Genomic DNA, 21,539 nt, shown 5'->3' on the forward strand with positions numbered 1-21,539 from the left:
TACTTAATAAATAAATCCAAACGTGTCTGCAAAATAAAATACAAGTAAAAAATATTTCATAATGAATGCTATTTTAAGTACAACTTGATTTTATAATGAGTGTACTATTTGTCGGAATAGATGCACAGCTTTTGTTTTGACAATATGTAGTCCCCAGTGCTTTGTAATTGCCGTAAGCTTTATGCGGATGGAAGAGAGAAATAATTGACAATAAACACAAATCGTCTGCGACTGAAAAGTAAAGGTGGATAGTGCTGCAGCTGAGGACATTATATTATCAATGCTAGGAAAAGGTGTTGTGTGAAACCCTGAAGGCGCTGACAGCTGCTTCGACTCGGACAAATGGAACATATCCGAACCCCTAAGGTAGCTAACGTTTTCTTGCTACTAAAATGGATTTCATACAGTCAGCAACCCGGCCTGTTGTTTTTTCCTTTTCGTTTTCCTTTTAAAAAGTATTTTAGCGGCGCTTGAGTGTTGCTGCGTTATCCAACTACCAACATTAGTGCATGTTTGTGGTTTTATCTAGCATGCTTGCTAGCAGGTGTCGCAAGCAGCTCCAAGTGTCAGACGTGATGAGCATCAATGAGCCTTTTGTTTTTGTTTGTTTGTTTGTTATCCTCGCTGCATCGAATTGGCATGCTTCCTCTGTGTAATCTGACTACTTTGCACGCCCGGTTATTGATTTAGTTTGTCACTTTGTCAAATTATTAAGTGACTTTTGTACGACTGAATACTACCAGAAGATATCAAGCTACTTTAAAACTAGACGTCGATGGGCCCGTCAGAAGAAAACAATGTGATTATTGTTGATATGCAATTTAAAATAATGTTTTTAATCTGTAGACTAGCAATCTTGTTCTATCTTAAATGGTGCATCATTCTTGTTAATTTATAAAGATGAAGAATTTCTCAGTATGGTAGTGAATCCTATTGGTCTAATATAAAAGTAAGTCTGCATTGTAATAGGTAAGATAATTTGCAAGTCCACTCAAAATCCTTTACATAAAACATCATAGGCATCACAGATGGTGTAAAGAAAGCATACAAGGCAGCAACAAATGGCAAAACTCAACTAATTAAAAGCAAGATAAGTTCTTGTGCAGTTATTGTGCAGGTTTCATGCATAGGTGCTTGGGGAAAAATCATTATAACCTGGATTTAAAAGTGTCTACATTAAGTGAATTTTAATCTCCACTGGTTGTTGCATTTGTTTACGACATAACAGCTAAATGCTGCTTCTTCATGTTTAGTCTGGACTCTGATCTAGACTACTTGACCTGAGTCTTTGGCTCGAAGAGCTCTGCTCGGCTTATAGTCTTTAAACATATAACCGATGCAATCTGGGCCGAAACCATTCTGAGTTTTGTAAATCATAAGTAGGGTTGTAAAATCTGTAATAGAGTACAAATCTAGCATAGCAAATACAAATTCATATTAACTGCACTGATTATGATGTAGGACACATTTCCATTGACTTTGGCCAGTCAAACAAAGATCTTGAGACTTTTCATCTTTTCTGATATGTTTGAGCGTGAGAATGCTGAAATAGGTTTCATCAAGTTAGTACACACAGTCCTTTGTGTACTTTGCAAGGTTTAGGTGGGAGTGATTACCTGCAGACAGGGTGTGTCCCCATTATAACAAGTCCTCATAGTTTGCTGAGACAAAAGAGGACATTACTGTAGACCTTTAGCATAAAAAACAAAATATTTACACCTCCTCTGTCCAACTATTTTGAAGAAAAGTGTAGCTTGCATTAATAGTTCTCTTTCATAAGAGACACACAACTCACGTTTCCCTCATTTATCGTCTCACTCCTTTACTCACACGCTTCTGACTTCCTGTTTGTTGTAAGAAGCCGGCTTACGACAGGACTGTGAATCTCAGGTTGCTTAGAAACAGAAACAGGGTCAGTCGTTGCATCATATCTGACATCAAACAGGAAAATGGCAAGAAGGAAGGGGATGTCTGAGTCAGCACAAGGGATGCTAGTGTGATACAGCATGCATTTAGACAGTTAGCAGCGACAGGAAGAACTTGGCAAGGCACGGCTCTTTAATAGAAAATTTGTGACTTTTGTGTTTGTTCTCTGTGTATGCCTCTAAAAATAGGTGTCTGTGTGCTTGTGAATTAGCTGGGTTGACTTACAGCAATAAAAATGAAGAAGCTGGTTGTACATGTTGTATATGTTTGTCGCAATAAGCAATAAATCAATTAATCAGACAATCAGAAAAAATGCGTGCGATAATTTTGCCGGACGCAATCATTTGCATTTTTCTTTTCTCTCTCGAGTGCCACATTTGTTTTAAGACAACATTAAATCAACACAGCATTACAACAAGCTTCCATCTGCGCTTAAAATTTAATTCAATTCAATTCAGCTTTATTTGTATAGCGCCACTTCACAACAATGTTGTCACAGGGCACTTTACATACACATAATTTAAAGCCAATTCATACATAGCCTATAATAGAAACCAACTGATTGCATCGAATCATGACTTCGATCTAATCCCCCATCCTGAGCTGCACGAGGCAACAGTGGGAAGGAAAAAACTCCCTTTTAAAAGGAAGAAAACCTCCAGCAGAACCCGGTTCAGGGAGGGCAGCCATTTGCCTCAACTGGTTGGGGTGGAGAGGACAGGAAAGACAGATCAACATGTACAACTGCACTTATTCAGGAAGACCTGTGGATGAGATGTCAATATTGTCATATATTTATACATAAATACATTAGAGAAATAGGGCGAGGTACTTCTCAGTGCATCAGGTAACATCCCCATTGCTACATAAGTAATGGTTGGCTAGACTACCCATAACTATAAGAGCAATGAGCATAACCTGGGCAGTTGGGTCCCGTACATGCAGACTCCAACTCAGGAGATGCTCACATCCTAACTACAAGAATCATGAAAAAGGAACACAACCATCAACTGCAGTTTTCCCAACTGGGACAAAAAAGGCCTTAATGCACAGGCTAGTTCCATTTTCCAGACAGTCTACGACCACTGGGGTGTTTAACCGACAGATTAAATGCAAACAGAACAGGCAACATGGTGTGCACTCATACAGCGGGGTTGGTAAAGTGATGCGACAAACGTTTCACAGTCACAGTCTAGTCTGCACATCAAGCTAAATGTTCTTTAGAAATGAAAGTATGTTGATTTTTGAAAGAGTGTGTTTACATTATTACAGCATTATTGTTATTTTAGTTGTAAATGGTCTCAAGACGACAATAATCGCTTAGCGAATTATTATCATCTATCGCAATAGTTTCTGAGACTAATTAATCACATGGCAAAATTTGTTACCATGACAGGCCTAGCTATTACTGGCATCGCCATCAATATACTTTTCCTCCCTTGTTCAGAAATCACTTTGGATTCCAATGACAGAAGATCTGCCGAATGGTTGTCAGAGCCAGGGGGTCAGTGTGGTGTGATGTGTCACCGAGAAGCAATGCCAAGAGCAGCTTAGAGTAATTTTGCATCAGCTATAATTCCCATCTCTCCTCTTTTCATCATATTCTGTTTACGGCCAAAACCAGGAAAAAAATACTGCTTATCCGTTAGTTACCGCTGGCATGTACTTGTGTCTTTGCAGGTGGAGCAGGTGCAGCTGGTGGATCGCTTCAGCAACAAATCCACCAATGGAACACTGTACCTCACAGCCACACATCTCATCTTTGTGGAGAGCAGCTCTAACAATTCAACCTCTCCTGGACAGGAGGTCTGGGTGAGTATTCTTGCTGTGACTATTCTGTCAGTGCGACATTTCCAACTGTCCATGGGCAAAAATGTATAAAAGACAGACAGACATATCTAAAGGTCAAGATTTTCTCGAATGTTTCATCTGCACATGAATGCGCTTTGGACTGAAGCTGGAGCTCCCAATGTGATTCTCTTGTTTCCTCTCTGTAGCCATACAGAGGCCACAACTATGTGTGCAATTGTTGGTATTGCACTTGTGTGTGTGTGTAAGTGTTGTGTCAGGAAAGAGAGAGAGAAAAGAAGTAGGGTAGAGTTTCAAAAACCTCCATTAAAGAGTTGCAGGGCATGCTGTTAGGTGTGTGCATGTGTGTGTGTGTGTGTGTGTGTGTGTGTGTGTGTGTGTGTGTGTGTGTGTGTGTGTGTGTGTGTGTGTGTGTGTGTGTGTGTGTGTGTGTGTTTGTGAAGTGTATGCATGTTTTCAACCTCGACATGAAAGAGGATCGCAGTTGTAGCATTGTGAAAACTCGATCAGTCCTTTCTAGTAGCAGCAGTGGGACACATCTCCCCAGTGTTTTGCTGTTTTTTAAATGTTGCAATGGCAAATGCAGCAGCAGTGTTGGGATTTTAGAGGAGCGTAGAAGAAAAATAAAGGATTTGAAGTAGGAGATCATCAGTACTGTAATCATCACATGGCAGCCATCTGAGACATATTAGGAATTTTTACAGAACAAATTAGATGCAACAGTTCATATAATGACATAAGAAGCCTTGATATGCTCGATTTAAGTGTCCAATACTGTTATTTTTAGGAACATTTTCATTCATATCATCCAAACTGGCAGTTTAGATAGCTAGTTAAAAGGTGGTTTTCATAATGCGTGCTGCTCTTTTTTTAATCCTGTGCCGAAAACAAGGACCCTACTTTGCACAGTGGAGAGGTTTGTGTGATTCAAAATGCTGTGCAAAGCAAATTCTGGGTTTTGACCTCATCCTCACCATCCTTCCTGCTTCTTTGCTGAGTAAAAGGAAAGACATTTTTACTTTGCATTTTTGTTAACTGGGTGTATTTTTTTTTTCCTCTCCATGCCTGCTGGTTCGTGTGTGTGTCTGTGTGTTGTGAAGATCACTCAGGACAAGGAGTGTTTGTCAGAATGTTATGGTGCATCATTAAATATTAATCAGCAGTGAAGTTTCTGTCTGAACAGCTGGTGAGATCAGCACTCAGAATGTGTGTATGTGTGTGTGTTTTCCTGTTTGTGTCAGTGTGTTGGGCTTATCATTACCAATGCTGATGAATGTTCATTTTAATGATTTCCCAAGGTTTGGGGACTCAAGCTGCATTCATTAATTATTATGATAATGTGCAACATTTGACCTTGTTATCCTCTAAACTTTATAATATTATGACGTTAAAACAGGTTAATAAATCCAGAATAAACATAAAGGTTTCCTTTCATGTACACTTTGCTGTATGTGACACCGCAGTACTGCCAGGATAGGAGTTCTTATGGTACTTCAAATAATCACGCTCTCAGGAGCTTGTGAAGTCACCAGACTGGGGTCTTTGGCTTGAGGAACATAACAGTCATGAGTCTTGGGTCTCACTACTTTGGAGTGAGAGGCTGCAGGGTGATGAATGGTACTTGTTAATTTAGCATCCACATTAATGGCAGAATAAAATAATTCCTAGTAAAACATCCACAAAGATGCAGACATGAATTTGTTTGTGGTTTTAATGTTGCGGCTGATCAGTAAACAGCTGAACTAGGTAAAAAAAAATATATAGTGTATTTTTTACTGCTTGTCAATACTTAATTGTGCCTTTTTTGAATAGTTAAAGATTGTTTTGTTAATTAGTTTCTACAGATCAAGGAATTTACTTTCAAATCTTCTTGGAAAAGTTGAAAAATGTTAAAGTACAGTGTTTATAATCCACAATGTAAGTTTTTTTTTTTCACTAGTTCTATTTATTGTTTATATACTGAGTATTACATGTGCCTGGGGTTCAGAAAAAAAAAGGATTTAGGGTGTATTCACATCAGGATAGTCCACTAGACTTGGTCCGATTGGGGACTCGGCTCAGTTGTAGGGGAGGTGTATCCATGCAGACCGGGATATACATGATTCCTTTACATGACAGATTATTACCAGCCTTCTCTGAAAATAATCCACTTCTCACTCCTTTTTTTTTTTCCAGATTTTGCACCATCATATCGCCTCTGTGGAGAAGCGCAGTCTAACCACCGTAGGCTGTCCTCTGGTCATTCACTGTCGTAACTTCAGGGTGGTTCATTTTGTGGTTCAACGAGAAAGAGACTGCCACGACATCTACAGCTCACTGCTGTGTCTTCTACGGCCAGGTGGGTTTCATTGTGTCTGCATCGAGCTGTGCCTCTTTTGTCTTCCTACTGTGGCCATCTTTGCACCACTGTTCATCTCCCATGTGTCTGCTGCGCCGCTTCCACATGTTGTCATTCATAAAGTAGTAGATATACTACATATTTCTGAGGCATTTTATCCTTCCTGTTGCAGTAAACTACGAGGAGCTCTATGCATTCTCCTACAACCCCAAACAGAACGACCAGCAGAGAGAAGAAGGATGGCAGCTCATCGACCTGGGGGCGGAGTTTGAGAGGATGGGCGTGCCTTGTGACCAGTGGCAGATGACTGATGTCAACAGAGACTATAAGGTAGATGCTAAACTTTTATATGTTTGTGATCTGATGCACCACAGGCTGCTTCACATTTCTGACAGCTTTGATGCAGCTTAAAAATTCTGAAAAACCATCTTCACATTTGACGATCTCTCTGTGAGCTTTTAAAATTTATAGACGGGGATATCAGCATAAGTAGGCCAATCTAAGCCGATAATCATAAATCTCTTCGCTGTAAGAAACATGATAGGTAAACATAGTAAAGACAGACCGCTTTTGAACCTTGCTTCCAACTCTGTGCCATAAACCCCCTCCACCACCACCACCACCACCACAAAGATAACACTGACTCTGTCGTTATCACTCTCAATTAATAACGCCACACTGCAGCCTTCTTGCGTACTGTTTGTTGTTCAGGGTACATGTTTGGATACAAATTAAAATAATAAATTAAATGTTCTTATGTTTTGTTTTGTGTAAACGTTGTGCTTGTTTTTAGTAAAGCCGTGACTTATTTAATCAACCGGTTCACCATTACCAAACACTGTGAAGAGATCATCCATGTTAGTCCAGCAGAGGGCGTTAGAGCTTCAGTCTTCATCCTAAATATCACTTGTAGCACGTTTATGGCAGACAAGCAGACCCTCTTTCCGGAATGGTTTCATTTCACTGCTCAATTTGAATAAAACATAGACATTTACCAAGATGGAGTCCAGTGTGTCATTTTAATATTGACAACAGATAATAACGATGTCTGCCAGTCTCTTTTGTGTCTGCTTATGGTGCATATGTTTTCTGTGTGTTTTTGCCAGGTGTGTGAGACATATCCTCGGGACCTTTACGTTCCAATAACAGCCAGTAAGCCGATCATTGTGGGAAGCTCCAAGTTCAGGAGCAAAGGCCGCTTTCCTGTCCTCACATATTTCTATCAGGAAAAGAAGGTACTTAAAGACACATTTAGTATATCAGACCTTTCATATTTTACATTTAATTTAAATAAGCTTGACTTGCTCTTTTATTATTGTTGTATGATGAAGCTTTTTAACCATCTTGACATTTGAAAAGACAAAGAAAAAGGAGGAAATATGTTGGAAATGTAAAAAAAAAAAAAACCATCTTGTTGCAGTTGTGCTCAGATTTATGTCAAAGTTGAAACATTCTTTTGCGCCATAAGAAGCGATGGAAATGATTTGCAATCGCTCATCACAGCCATGAGATTACGAAAAAAATCTGGGCAGAAACTGTTGTGTTGCAAAGTAGCAGGTGGACTGACTGAACTAACAGGTTTTGTTTTACAAAGCAAACGTTCGGAGCCAATCAAAAACATACACAATGTCTGATTCCTGAATTTTTCAGTGAAGGGACATTTAAAAAGCAGAAGCTCTGCCTGCTTTTGTGTTCTTTATTTTGCACGGCCCTTTAGACATCAGGTGTTCGACTTGAAAAACTTGATTTTAAACAAACTTAACTGAATGTCTGCATTCAAAATTTACCAAGGTTTGGAAACGTTGTCCTCCGTGTGTTTTGTTATTCAAAACAAAAGGTCAAGGGTTTTCCGGTGGCCGTTCCCAGACATGCACGCATAAGAACTGAGCTCCGGCACTAGCCTTCGATTTCCCCCAGACTCGAGAATTAAATCCTGCAAAAATAGTGTTAACCCGCAGCAGTAATGAGTGGGGATAAAACTAAGAAAGCAAAATACGGACTACGAAACAATCCCGGCAGTGAAATGGAAAAAGAAGCGTCAGCTAACACAACGAAGCTAACATCAGAGCAACATGGCGACCACGCGGTTAGCTTAGATCTGATCCGAGGTGCCATGAGCGAGGTCATGACTGCTGAAATGGCCACTCTCCGAGCTGAGTTAAAGACTGACTTGCAAGATTTTCGCTCAGCATTTCATGAGGATATGAAAAGACAAATGGACGAGTTCACTAAAGAGGTACATCTAAAGTTGCAGGAGTCCGCTAAGCGAGTGGATCACGCTGAGGCACGCATGAAACAGATCGAGGATAACATGGCGGAAACTGAGCGATGGGATATTGGAGTGAAGGATGCACTTATTCAGCTGATGCAAAACCAACATAAACTGCAAGAGAAGGTCTCCGAGATGGAGGGGCGTGCCAGGCGCAACAATATCCGGATCTACGGAGTGGCGGAGGACTTGGAGGGCACATCTATGATTCCCTTTATTGAAAATCTGATTAAAAGAGAATTTGAGAACGACCTGGGCCAGGATTATAATCTCGGCATTGAACGCGCCCACCGGGCGTTAGGTTTGAAGCCCCCCGCGACAGCCCCCCCTCGGTCTATGGTCTATAGTCGTCTTCTTCCTCCGCTTCACCGTGAAAGAAGCAGTGCTTCGCGCTGCATGGAAGAGGCCAATACACATCAACAACAAGCAAGTGTACTTCGATCATGACTATGCATTCGATGTGCAGAAGAGAAGAAAAGAATACATCCCTATCAAAAGAGCACTGAAGGCTAAGGGGATACGTTTCCAGACCCCACTCAGCAAGATGCGCGTTTTCTTTGACTCTGGAAGCATCCTCTACAATAGTGCCACTCAAGCTGCGGATGACCTGCAGAAAAGAGGCATCGCCGTGGACCGGATCACCGTCGTGAAGACCAGCACCGCACAGGCCGTGACTGAGGAGACGCTGAAGCAACTCCTGCCGTGGGAGACACAGACTACACACCGCGAGAATTTCCACAAAAGTATCCGAGAGAGGTTGAATCAGTTCCGCAGGACACCAGAAGATTCAACAGAAGATTCCTAAATACTGAACTGAAGAACCATACTGCGGTGAGAAATTTCCAGAACTATTCACACCTCAGGTATAATGACGTAACCCGTTTTAATTCATTATCGTTAACGGGCTAGTGCCTCTATTCTCAGATTGGAGGTCTCCATTTTTTTGTATCCCTGTTTACCCTTTTTTTTTTTTCTTTTCTTTTTTCTCTCTGACATTTACCCAAACGAGGGGCCCCACCTTGTGGCCTGCCCCCTCACCTTCGTAGGACAATATTGCATCCTCCATAGTGGAAACCCAGTTCTGTGTTCTATTGTTTTTTTGTTCAATGAGTTCATGTTTTAATGTTGTTATTTTGAGGTCAGGGGTGACATTTAGGTCTCAATTGTTTACTTATGTCTTTTAAGAAATATAACGTACTGTCATTAAATGTTAATGGGTTAAATAATCCTATTAAAAGGAGCAAATTGGTTGTAAAAATGAAAAAAGAAAAAGTAGATATAGCATACTGGCAGGAAACTCATCTATCTAACATGGAACACGACAAACTAAAAAGAATGGGGTTCAAAAATACTTATTACTCATCTCATAGAAGTGGAAAAAAACGAGGAGTGGCTATCTTAATTTCAAACAGAGTCAAATTTGAATTCATATCTGAATTAAGGGATAATGAAGGTAGATTATACTAGTGAAATGTAAAATTGACCAAAAAGATGCTACGTTGTTGAACGTGTACGCACCACCTGGGAGCAGTATGGGTTTCTACAAAAAGGTGTTTGATCTCATTATCACAGAATCTCATGGGTGTTTGATTTGTGCAGGAGATTTTAATCTGTTATTAAGTCCACAACTAGATACTACAAATACAGGAAGAAAGCGTACTCCTATAGAAAAACGTGTAAACAAAATGCTTTTAGACTTAGGCCTTATGGATGTGTGGAGGTCTGTGCATGGATCAGTCCCAGGATTCACATTTTATTCTGCACGCCACTCCCTCCACTCAAGGATAGATTATATTTTAATGTATAAAACTGATCTAAACAGAATAAAAGAATGCAGACTTGGTCAAAGAGACTTCTCTGACCATTCTGGAATTTACTTAAGTCTTCATTTGGATGCCAGACATAGAAACACGTTATGGAAATTAAACACTGGTATGCTAAATGATCCAGCGTTTATACAGACAATGACAACAGAATTAAACCTGTATCTACAGGACAAAAACAATGGGGAGACAAACCCTAGCATTGTGTGGGATGCAGCTAAAGCTGTTCTTCGCGGGAAAATAATTGCTAAATCTGCCAGGCTTAAAAAACAAAAAACTTTAGAAATGTCCCAATTGCAGGAAAGACTGAAACTTTTGGAGGAAAGGTACCTGAAAGAAAAAAGTTCCACAGTGGAACTTCAAATGAGACAGATTTAACAAGAAATAGATAGAATATTAGGTGAAGCAGTTGAAAAAAATATACGGTACATGAAGCAGAGATATTACGAGGTGGGGCCTAAAACATCTAAACTCCTAGCATGGAAGCTCAGAAAACAACGAGCTGAAAATTCAATTCATAAAATAAAAGACCCTGAAAGCCGTAAGATTGTAACTGACCCAGATAGTATTCAAAAATCATTTGAAACATATTATAAAACTTTATATAGTCAACCTGTTTTGGCTGACAAAAATATAATAAAAACCTTTTTGGATTCTTTGGACCTCCCCTCACTCGGCAGAGATGCAAATAATAAATTAATGTCATTAATAACACGTCAGGAAATTGATAAAGCCATTTCAAGTCTCAAACCGAGTAAATCCCCTGGTACGGACGGGTTCCCACCTGAATGGTACAAGAAAATGAGAGAGGGCCTAATACCCCAACTCGAGACTAGTTTTAATTATATTTTGAAAGGTGGCTCTGTACCCCCATCTTGGAAAGAGGCCTTCATATCTGTGATTCCAAAAGAGGGAAAAGATAAAACTGACTGTAAATCATATCGACTAATAAGTGTTCTAAACACTGATTACAAATTGTACACAACTATTCTGGTGAGACGAATGGACACAGTGATGCCCTCACTGATTGATGAAGACCAAACAGGTTTTCTAAAAAACAGACAAACCCAGGACAATATTAGGAGAACTCTCCACATTATTGAACAGATTCAAAACAGAAACTTAAATGCTATGGTTCTTAGTCTTGACGCTGAAAAAGCTTTTGATTCGGTCCGGTGGGACTTTCTATATTTAGCAATGGAAAGATTTGGATTCTGCAGTGATTTTATAAAATGTATTCAGGTGCTCTACACCTCCCCCAGTGCTAGAATCAAAATAAACGGAAGCCTATCCAATCCCATACAGCTACAGCGCGGGTGTAGACAAGGGTGCCCTGGAAGCCTAACTTATTTAATTTATTTATAGAACCTTTAGCACAAGCGATACGCCAGGAGACCCTATTAAAAGGTATTCAAATAGGTGGGAAGGAATACAAAGTCTGTTTATACGCAGACGATGTACTAATTACCATTACAGATCCCAGCTCTGGTTTACCAGTCCTAATGAAAATGTTACAATTATATGGTTCATATTCTGGGTATTCCCTTAACATTCATAAAACGCAGATCATGACATTTAATTTTCATCCTGAACAGGAGTTGGCGTCGAAGTATAATTTTAACTGGTACTCTGATTATATAAAATATTTGGGTGTGTGTTTACCTAAAGATTTGTCACAACTATATGATAAGAACTATAACCCTGCTACTAAAAAAATGATCAGTGACCTCGACAGCTGGAGCCTGCTTCCCCTTGACATTGGCAACAGAATACAGGCAGTCAAGATGAACATACTTCCTAAACTATTATATCTTTTTTTGTCTTTGCCAATACCCATCTCTGATGAACAGTTTAGGGAATGGAATAAACACATTTCAAGGTTTGTTTGGCTTAAAAAGAGACCAAGAGTCAAATTTTGCACATTGCAGTTGCCGAGGGAAAGAGGGGGGCAGGCCCTACCCTCTTTACGAGACTATTATGTATCATCACAGTTGAGGCCACTGGTCTGTTGGTGTAACCCATCTTATGATGCGAAATGGAAGGTAATTGAGTCGTCTCTATCTAATGTGCCAATTCAATCAAGATTAGGTCATATTACTGCTGAAAGTAGAAACTATTTGACAACCAGCCAATGGATTAATTTGACACTTAAAATTTGGAAGTCAGAGGTAAATAAATTGAAACTCCAGGAGGAGGTTAAAATTCTTAGATGGCCAGCATACGATCCTGACTTCTTACCTGCTTTACAAGATACCAGATTTAAACATTGGACATTATATGGCCTAACTGCTGTTTGCACAGTATACAAGAAAGCAAATCTGATGTCTTTTGATGCTTTATGTGAGTTGTACGGTTTGGAAAAACACAACTTTTTTAGATACTTACAGCTTCGCAATTATATTACTAAAAGAATACAGAATACCACTGTTGAAGAGTTTTCATTATTTGTTAACATCTTTATCAGTGCATATAAATCAGCAAGTCTCAAAAGTCTTATTAGTAAGCTATACCGTAGTTTGATCATACTTAAAACAGATTCAACAACTTACATAAAGCAAAAATGGGAAAAAGAAATGCATACTGTAATTACAGAGGACATGTGGACGGGGGCTTGGGAGATTCAGTTTTCATCCACCAACTCCAACACTTGGAGGGTTTTTTGTTGGAAAACACTTATTCGCTTTTTTATTACACCTAAACAAAAATCTAAGTTTAGTATGGGCTCTGCACACTGTTGGAGGGAATGTGGTGAAACAGCAGCGGACCACGGGCATATATTTTGGTTATGTCCAGTTATTCAACCCTTCTGGGCAGAGGTGACAAATGTAATCTCCAAAGTGCTAGGTTATAACGTCAGCTGCTCTTTCACACTACTATACCTTGGATGTAGTCCAGATGAGCTGACTACAGATGATATGTATCTCCTCAAAATCCTGTCCACATCAGCAAAGAAGGCTATCACAAAATGCTGGCTAAAGAAACAGCCTCCTACAATGAGACTCTTTATTTCCATCGTTGAAAACATTAAAGTTATGGAACTCATGACTTATACTTTGCGCCTTCAACAAGACCTAGGAACAAGACGCTGGAGAAAATGGCTGAACTATGACAGTACCTAAAACAAAAAAAAGGCTTAATCTTATGTAAACATTTTTTTTGTACGTGCCAATTATTGTATTAGATACCCCCTGACCTCTTCTGTGTTTTGTTTTTCATAAATGAAAATGTTTACAAATAAAAAGTTACAAAAAAACAAAAGGTCAAATAATTTGGCCTTTATACAAACTCGTGTGATATACACTAGTCAAAAGTTTGGACACACTTTTCCATTAAATCCAATGGGGAAAGTGTGTCTGAACTTTTGACTGGTCCTGTAGTTGATGAATTAAAACAACTCCATGGAAGGAGGTGATGAGTAAAATGTATTAAAAGATCTTTTTTTTTTTTCTTCTTCTTCTTCTTTTTGTCTAACCGTCATCTACGAACTGTGTGACAGGCAGCAGTGTGTCGCTGCAGCCAGCCTCTTTCTGGGTTCAGCGCACGATGCCTTGAAGACGAGAGCATGCTGCAGGCCATCAGCAAGGCCAATCACAACAGCCGATTTGTTTACGTCATGGATACAAGGCCAAAGGTGAGCTGGTCATATCCTAGCATACATCTTTACTGGATCAAAAAAAAAAGAGCACCATTCCTACATGCCTAAATATAAGGCCAAATATGTAATTACAGAGACAATAAAGAGAAATCCAGAAGATGTTTAAATATTCTTTTTAATCTGTGTCATTGTTTCCTGCAGTTGAATGCCATGGCAAACCGAGCTGCAGGGAAAGGCTACGAGAATAAGGACAATTACTCCAACATCCGCTTCCAGTTTGTCGGGATTGAAAACATCCACGTGATGAGGGCTAGCCTGCAGAAATTACTAGAAGGTGCTGCCACCAGAATTCTGTTGCATTATAAATTAAGAAGGGGCATATTAAGCTGAAAGTGAATGCGTAATTACGCTGTCTCCCAGTGGTTGGAGTCCGGTCTCTCTCCATGAGCGACTACCTGGTGGGACTAGAAAGTAGCGGCTGGCTTCGGCATATCAAAGCTATTGTAGATGCAGCTGTCTTTCTCTGCAAGGTAATGCTGTGATTTTATATTAAACATGGGCTCATCTGGATTGTTTATGTATCCCATACATACTCTGTTTCTCCTCGTTTCCTCTGTCTGCCCACATTCTTGTCCCACAGGCTGTGACCGTGGAAGGAGTCAGTGTGTTGGTTCATTGTTCTGATGGATGGGACAGAACAGCCCAAGTGTGCTCCCTGGGGACGCTGCTCATGGACCCCTACTATCGCACCATCAAAGGCTTCATGGTATGACCCACAAATGCACAGAGAGTTTGATGCTGCTACGTGTGTGTGTGTGTGTGTGTGTGTGTGTGTGTATTTGTGTTGCCTTAAACTTGTTTTTCATGCCTATTTGTTTTGTAGGTACTGATAGAGAAAGACTGGATCTCTTTTGGTCACAAGTTTACAGACAGGTGAGTTTGCAGAGACTCAAGTGGGAACTTGTGATTGTGTCGCTGCCATTTTAGAGCATCCTACATGTGTTTGATGGCATATGAAGTCATATCCTAATTTATTTGTAAGGTGTGACCAGTTGGATGGGGATCCAAAGGAAGTGTCTCCTATCTTCACTCAGTTCCTGGAGTGTGTCTGGCAGCTGACTGAGCAGTTCCCGCAGGTGTGTTGAAAGGCTGAAATGTATTGCAACGCAAGCAGTTGTCTATTTGCAGAGTGCATTGTGGAATTAATGAAAGCACTCTCCTTAGGCGTTCGAGTTCAGCGAGTGGTTCCTGCTGCAGATCCACGAGCACGTCCACTCCTGCCAATATGGAAACTTCCTCGGCAACAATCAGAAGCAGAGAGAGGAGATGCAGTAAGTCCAGCACTCCCACAGGACACTTTTGCAACACACTTGCTTCTAGAAAAAGGCCTCCTCATTCGGCTGTAAACAAGCATAACCAGATGAATCTTGTAAGTAAGAATGGGTTAAAATGCTTTTTCCCTGTAAAAAAGATCCATAAATATGGATGTGTTTTTGTTTGTTGCATCCTGAAGAATGGAAAAGTGAAATGACACTAATCAGTGAGGATGAATAACAGTAAACAAGCACCCCATGTGTCCTACTATCTGATCTGGGTGTGTTAATTAATCTGTTGTTTGCTGCACATGAGCAAAAAATAATAATAGCAAAGCATTCAGATGTGTGTGTGTGTTGTTTATCAGTTCATAAAGCCCCTTTTCAGACTTCACTCATCCTTCCAATGAGGATAAATGTACTGAAAGGGAGAAACCCTGTGTATGAAAGTTCAGTTGATGCTTCCTGCGCTGTAATATAGTTTTATTACTTGGTGTAATTCTACTACTACCATGTTCAAGTTTGATCCACAAAAAAATGACATTAAATGAGGCGAACTTTAAATTTCAGACTGTATATTTGTATGTTGGGTGTCTTTTAACGGACATTTTGTGTGCCAGGTTGAGAGAGCGGACTCACTCACTGTGGGCATATCTAATGAGCGAAAAACAGAACTACCTGAATCCGTTCTACAGTCCTGCGTTCTCTGAAGCGCATCCTGTGCTGAAGCCCTCCAGTTTGCCCTACCATTTCAAGTCAGTACAGGATTCTTTACTTGCCTGCTATTATTAATCGTTGGAATTAAAAAAAACAATTATTCTATCTGCGCCTTCATGTGCTCTTGTGCTTCCAAGGTTCTGGAGGAACATGTACCACCAGTTCGATCGATCCATGCACCCACGGCAGTCCATCCTCAAAACCATTTTGAATTTGAGAGAGAACAGCCGCAAGGCAGAAAGCAAACTGCATGCACTGGAGACTGTAAGCTGCTATCTCTTTACACACAGTAGTCCATTCATTAGTATTGAAAACCTCAGGCAACGCGTGTCGGAAGATCTGTTAGTTGCAAAGTTAGAAGGAGTACCGGGTTCCTAAAGGAGTTTATGAGGAAAATGGAGTTAAAACCTGATAAGGAGACACACTCAGCTATTTGCAGCATCTTGTTCAATATGTAAAAGAGATGAGAAAATGTACTCCCATCACAAATGCAGGTTTAAATCCTACATTTCTCCCATTTACATGTATGCCCTTCATCATTAACCCCTTCCAAGCTAGACCATTTTGAAATCTTTACATAAAAGTGTAATAGCACCTAAAGGGTGGAATTTTCAGGGCAATCAAAAGCTGCTCTGTGGAAGCCATTTTTTTGTTTAAAACAAAAAAAGTTGTTTTTATACTTCCTGAAACACTTTCAAGAATGTTTCACCTTCGCGTGTGGTATTTCACAAGGTTTAGTTTGCTTTAGTTTATGCTTTTATTACATTTTTTGATGAGTGAAATGCTGAGTGTATTAAATGTTTCTCCGTTATCTTTACAAACTTTCTACATCCAGAGGCTCCAACAGCTTGGCGTGACCCCTGTTGCAACCTCTGACCCCCCTGCGCCTCCTCCCACCAGAGATCAGCGCTCCAACCCCCTGCCGCCACGTCCCGACTCCCTCATTCTGGGTGCACCCATCAACCACAAAGAAGTGCAGCATCACGACGAGGAAGATGAGCAAGGCGAGGTGGCCGAGGAGGTGACAGAGAGCACCGACACCGAGCGGACGGTGGAGGGCAGCAGCGGCACCGAGAGCAGGAAGCAGAGCTGCGGGGAACTGGAGGGGTCATACAACAGCGGCGTCGCCAAAGAAGAGCCGGCCGTCGTCAGTCTGGAGTTCGGTGTGGCACGTATGACCTGCTGAAACCAAACGGAGGGTTTTTTGGACTCTGATAGATGGATGTGGCTGAGTGAGAAGGCTAACTGAAAGTGTGTGTTTGTGTGTGTGCATTGAGGAGAAGCTGTGGTTGTGTATGTGACAATGTGCCGAGTATCGAATGGTCCGGAATGGGCCAAATGGCTGAAGTCGTACGTCTGTATAGTATAAATCTCTATGGAAAGCCTCATTATAATGTCATATACTGCACCTATAGTTATGAAGACTTTCTTTTTTTTTTTTTTTAAATGAATGTTAAAAAGCACTATAGAAACTCATGAAAAGAGAATAAATTAATTAAAAAAAAAAAAAAAAAGTTGATATTTGTCTTTTTTTTTTTAATCAATTTTGTGAATAACTTTAAAAGTACATGTCCTACATATTTTCAGCAGTTTTTCTCTCTGGAAAAAGGGAGAGAAGCACTTTCTCTGGCACTGGAAATATTTCATTTCAACTTAAGGCTGGAAGCCAACCTAATCTAACATTATTGAGCGGATTCTTTGTTGGATGGCCAATTGGAGAAAAATAGGTCATCATATCTACCTCATGATAGATAGCAGGCAAACCGTGTCCTAAAATTTGGGTAATCTCACTTGATTCAGTTTGGTTTATTTTTTTAGAAGTGTTTTTTAAGTTCTTATTGCTGACACAAGTCAACTTAAACTGCCATCCATTATTTTGCTGTTCATTTGATCATGTTGAAGCAGTCTGAACATAAATGAATGGCTTCTGAAATATTCAACAAATTGTTTTATTATTGTGGATGCAGACTGTAAAGATCATCAGCTTTTTAACCGCAGCCCACCCTGATCATTTAAACCTTTTATTTTCTGGCATTGATCAGGCACTGATCGGATAATCTGATTTATTAATGTGTTTTGATCCTCAAATCCCATCGGTCGTATTTATCTGCCATGTAGGTGACCTATTACTTATAACAGCTGTCCATGATCTGAGGTGACTGGTATACATGCACGAACAAACTGGGCCTGAGATCGGTAGATTTGCTTTTGCATACAAGATTAACCCTGAAACTGTTCTATCTTACAAAATCTTTCTTTTTTTTTCCCAAAGAGTTTTAGATTTTTCCATCAACTGATATTTGGGCTGTTTGACAGAAAAACATTTGAAGTGCAAGAAACAGATTTTGGCATATTTTTGGGACATTTGAGCCAAATCTATCGGAGGTTCTGTGTTATGTCTTGGAACAGCAGAGTGACACTCTCATATCTGGGTTAGAGTTACCAAAGAGGTCCCAGTGCCTGCAAAATATGAATCTGGGCCATGAGTTCAACTTCATTTCTGAGCCAGACTGTATGTTTTGGCTCAGCCTGTAATGTTCTCATTTGTAAAGACCAAAATGGTTCTGTGTTAATTCCAGACTAATGTTGTAAGTTTGCTTCATATCAAAGCTCAGAAAGGATTAGATTTGCAGTAGATTAGATCGACTGTACAAATCAGTCACTGTGACAAGATGTGAACCATGCGGATGTCTGCATAGACATAGACACTCTCTGTTGTGCAAATATCAAACTCTGTTGTGTTTATTCAGCCAGTATGCCAATAAATACTTTATTGAATTGGTGCTTGCAGCACTGAGCATAAACTACTTCCTTCTCAAACACCCCTTTGCTCAGGCAAGGCAAGTTTATTTGTATCGCAGCTTTTACGTACAAGGCAATTCAAAGTGCTTCACACGAAACATTAAAAGCATTACAGATGGTGTAAAAACAGACCAAAAAAAGCATAAAAGAAAACACAAATTGCAAAATCACAATAAAATCCTACATTATATTAAAATAATTCAAATTAGAGTTGATCAAAAGTTACTGTGCTGATATGATGCAGAGGCACACAAGAAAAGTAATGTTTATAACCTGGATTTAAAAAGTTTCTACATTTGGTGAGAGTTGTTTAATCTGGACTCTGGTCTGGACTAGTCGACTTCAGTTTTTGGATCTAAGAGCTCTGCTTGGTTTACAGTCTCTGAACATCTCACAGATGTATTCTGGTCCTAAACCATTCTGGGATTTGTTAATGATCAGCAGTGTTTTGAAATCTATCTAGACTGACTGGAATCCAGTGTAAAGATTTTAAAACTGGTGTGATGTGTTCAGACCTCTTGGTTCTAGTTAAAGATGGAGTATGTAAGATTTTCAATATTTAAAAAAAAAAAAAAAAATTACTAAAAAATAACTACAAACATAATTAGATAGTTTTTTTCTTAAACATGTAGGTTCCAGTCTGTCCATATTTGATGTGTTATTAAATTACAAGTTTAATTAATGACAAAGACCCTTCTTAAATGTTTGCCTACCAGTAAAAAAAAAAGTGATTTTTGTCATTTGTCATTAATTAAACTTGTAATTTAATAACGCATCAAATATGAACACACTGGAACCTACATGTTCAAAAATCTTTCTAATTATGATTGTAGTTATTTTATTAGTTCATTTATTTTGAAAATATTGAAAATCTTACATACTCCACCTTTAAAGCTCTAGCAGCAGCATTCTGGATGAGCTGCAGATGTTTAATGCTCTTTTTAGGAAGTCCTGTTAAAAGACCGTAACAGTTATCCAGTCTGCTGGAGATGAATGCATGGCTAACCGCCTTCACATGCAGTGAAAATAAATGGAGATTTGTGCTAAAGTGTGTGCCAGACAAAAGGATATTTAGCCTCATACAAACCCATGTCTATTAGCAGATACGCAAGTCAGTTTTGATTCAATGACAGCAACCTTAACATTAACTATATTTATGGCCGAGGGGAAGCTAAAGAAGTAACACAATGCCGTATCAATGACAATTTAAGTCCTTATTTACAATGTTTAGCTGTTATAATGAATTAAGCACTGATCTAATGGTATTAAGAGATTGTCTTAAGGTGCAAATGTTTGTCAGGTTAATCCGCCTCCAACGCTTTTGTCTGTGCTCTCTGTCTTCCTGCAGCCTACTTGTGCCCATTACCTTGCATTAAACATTGAGAAGCCTCTTCCACAGACAGGCTGCTGACGGCTCTCCTAGGGTTTTGAATCATTCAGATAAGTGCTGCACACCATACTGGTAGGACATTTCCTATGACAAGGCCATAAGGCTGTACTAACACTGAACATAAATGCATCCGGTATGCTTGCAAAATGACTATATATACACACACACAATGCTCCATGTTCTTTGTGTATGTACATAAACCTGCACAATGCTGGCTGTGTGTGTGGTTGTGGGTGGTAACCTGAATTTTATTATGATTTTTACGATGCAGTTACAGATAATATGATTAGATAAAGTGTATGACTATCCAGCTGCCTTGGTTGTGTGGTGTTTAAGACAGTCAAACATACAGTTCTTGTTCTTTGGATTTTTTTTTTTTTTTATTATAATTATTTGAAATAGGCAGCAGCACTACTCAATTTAGAGAATTAATTACTTACATTTTCTATCACATGACTGACATCCTTAATGGCCAACTGCAGTTTTAAAACATAACAGCAGCATATTGTAGTTTAAGGAGGTGTATGCTGCATGTTTTCATGGCAGAAATATACTTCTGATCTATAAAAAAATAAAATAAAATCTCATACGGAAAAATAACTTCCAAAATGAAGGATTTAAACATGACTGCAGTGTTATTTGAATGTAATGGTCCTTGTGCTATTTATGTTATTTAAAGGTAGAGGGTGATTCTGCCATTTACAAAATAAATACATACATAAATAATATTATTCATCCAAAAACTGAAGTCTCTGGTATGTAAAAGTGTTTGGAAATCCTGTCCCTAGACAGCTTAAAAAGAGTGTGTACCACTCCCTGTTGTGAACTTAAGTAACAAAAGACCTCAGAGATTAATTCTGGAGGTTTTTATAATGTGGACACAAATGTGTTAACACACACACACACACACATACATTGTAGCTTAGTTTAATCCAAAGCTGGAAGACCCCCTGTCCTAAAACAACCTGGCTAACAAGACCTGAATGTGTGATGTGATTCGTGTGTGTGTGTGTGTGTGTGTGTGTGCTCAATCTTTCCTGTGCAGTAATGCCAGTACAATTGACCACTAATGGATGATTGGCTGCAACCAATCTTTGTTTGCATGCTAGCATTCGATGTGTGTATCACACGTGTCACGATGCAGCTAAACTCTGTTGCCAACAATTATGATACCAGAATAATGCAATTTAATCAGATTAAAGTATATTTCTCAACATTTTAAAAAATGCATTTACCTCAACAAAACCACATCTTTTTTTTTTATTTTATTTTTTTTATTGTCAAAGATGCAGATAAGAAAAACTGTAACCTCAGATGTACATCAGCAACACAAGCATACAACAAAAGGAAATGGAAAACTAACCGTTCAGCGTGTGACAGCCAACCAGTGAGTGCATGCAGTTTATGTCAGCAATCAGTCATTTTCAATTTAAATTTCTAAAGGATGAAATGTATTAGTGACCTGCTTCCCAAAGAGGGTTTTTATGAAGAAGCTGGTACACAGTTTACATTCTTATATAAACTTGACCAACAACAAATATAAAAAAGACTAGAACA

General features: G+C 39.3%; 1 protein-coding gene across 1 annotated transcript; it reads left to right on the forward strand.

The window, feature by feature from the left end:
* Nucleotides 1-182: 182 nt before the first annotated feature.
* Nucleotides 183-17,280, forward strand: mtmr6 (myotubularin related protein 6). The gene is made up of 15 exons (XM_079260023.1): nucleotides 183-366; nucleotides 3,607-3,738; nucleotides 5,911-6,073; nucleotides 6,246-6,403; nucleotides 7,180-7,308; nucleotides 13,662-13,796; nucleotides 13,962-14,094; nucleotides 14,181-14,290; nucleotides 14,401-14,526; nucleotides 14,644-14,693; nucleotides 14,803-14,896; nucleotides 14,985-15,091; nucleotides 15,694-15,828; nucleotides 15,928-16,054; nucleotides 16,626-17,280. Exons 1-15 carry the CDS (start codon nucleotides 343-345, stop codon nucleotides 16,974-16,976), a joined length of 1,974 nt encoding a protein of 657 aa, XP_079116149.1. The 5' UTR covers nucleotides 183-342; the 3' UTR covers nucleotides 16,977-17,280.
* Nucleotides 17,281-21,539: the final 4,259 nt, after the last annotated feature.

Source organism: Telmatherina bonti (assembly GCF_933228915.1).
Source record: "Telmatherina bonti genome assembly, chromosome: 20".
Taxonomy (NCBI): Eukaryota; Metazoa; Chordata; class Actinopteri; order Atheriniformes; family Telmatherinidae; genus Telmatherina; species Telmatherina bonti.

Bases quoted from the DNA above. Each gene is read 5' to 3' on its own strand.
- mtmr6 (XM_079260023.1), top strand. From the start codon at position 343: ATGGAACATATCCGAACCCCTAAG. The intron at 6,404-7,179 runs GTAGATGCTAAA...TGTTTTTGCCAG, and splicing joins ATGTCAACAGAGACTATAAG to GTGTGTGAGACATATCCTCG. The intron at 16,055-16,625 runs GTAAGCTGCTAT...TTCTACATCCAG, and splicing joins AACTGCATGCACTGGAGACT to AGGCTCCAACAGCTTGGCGT.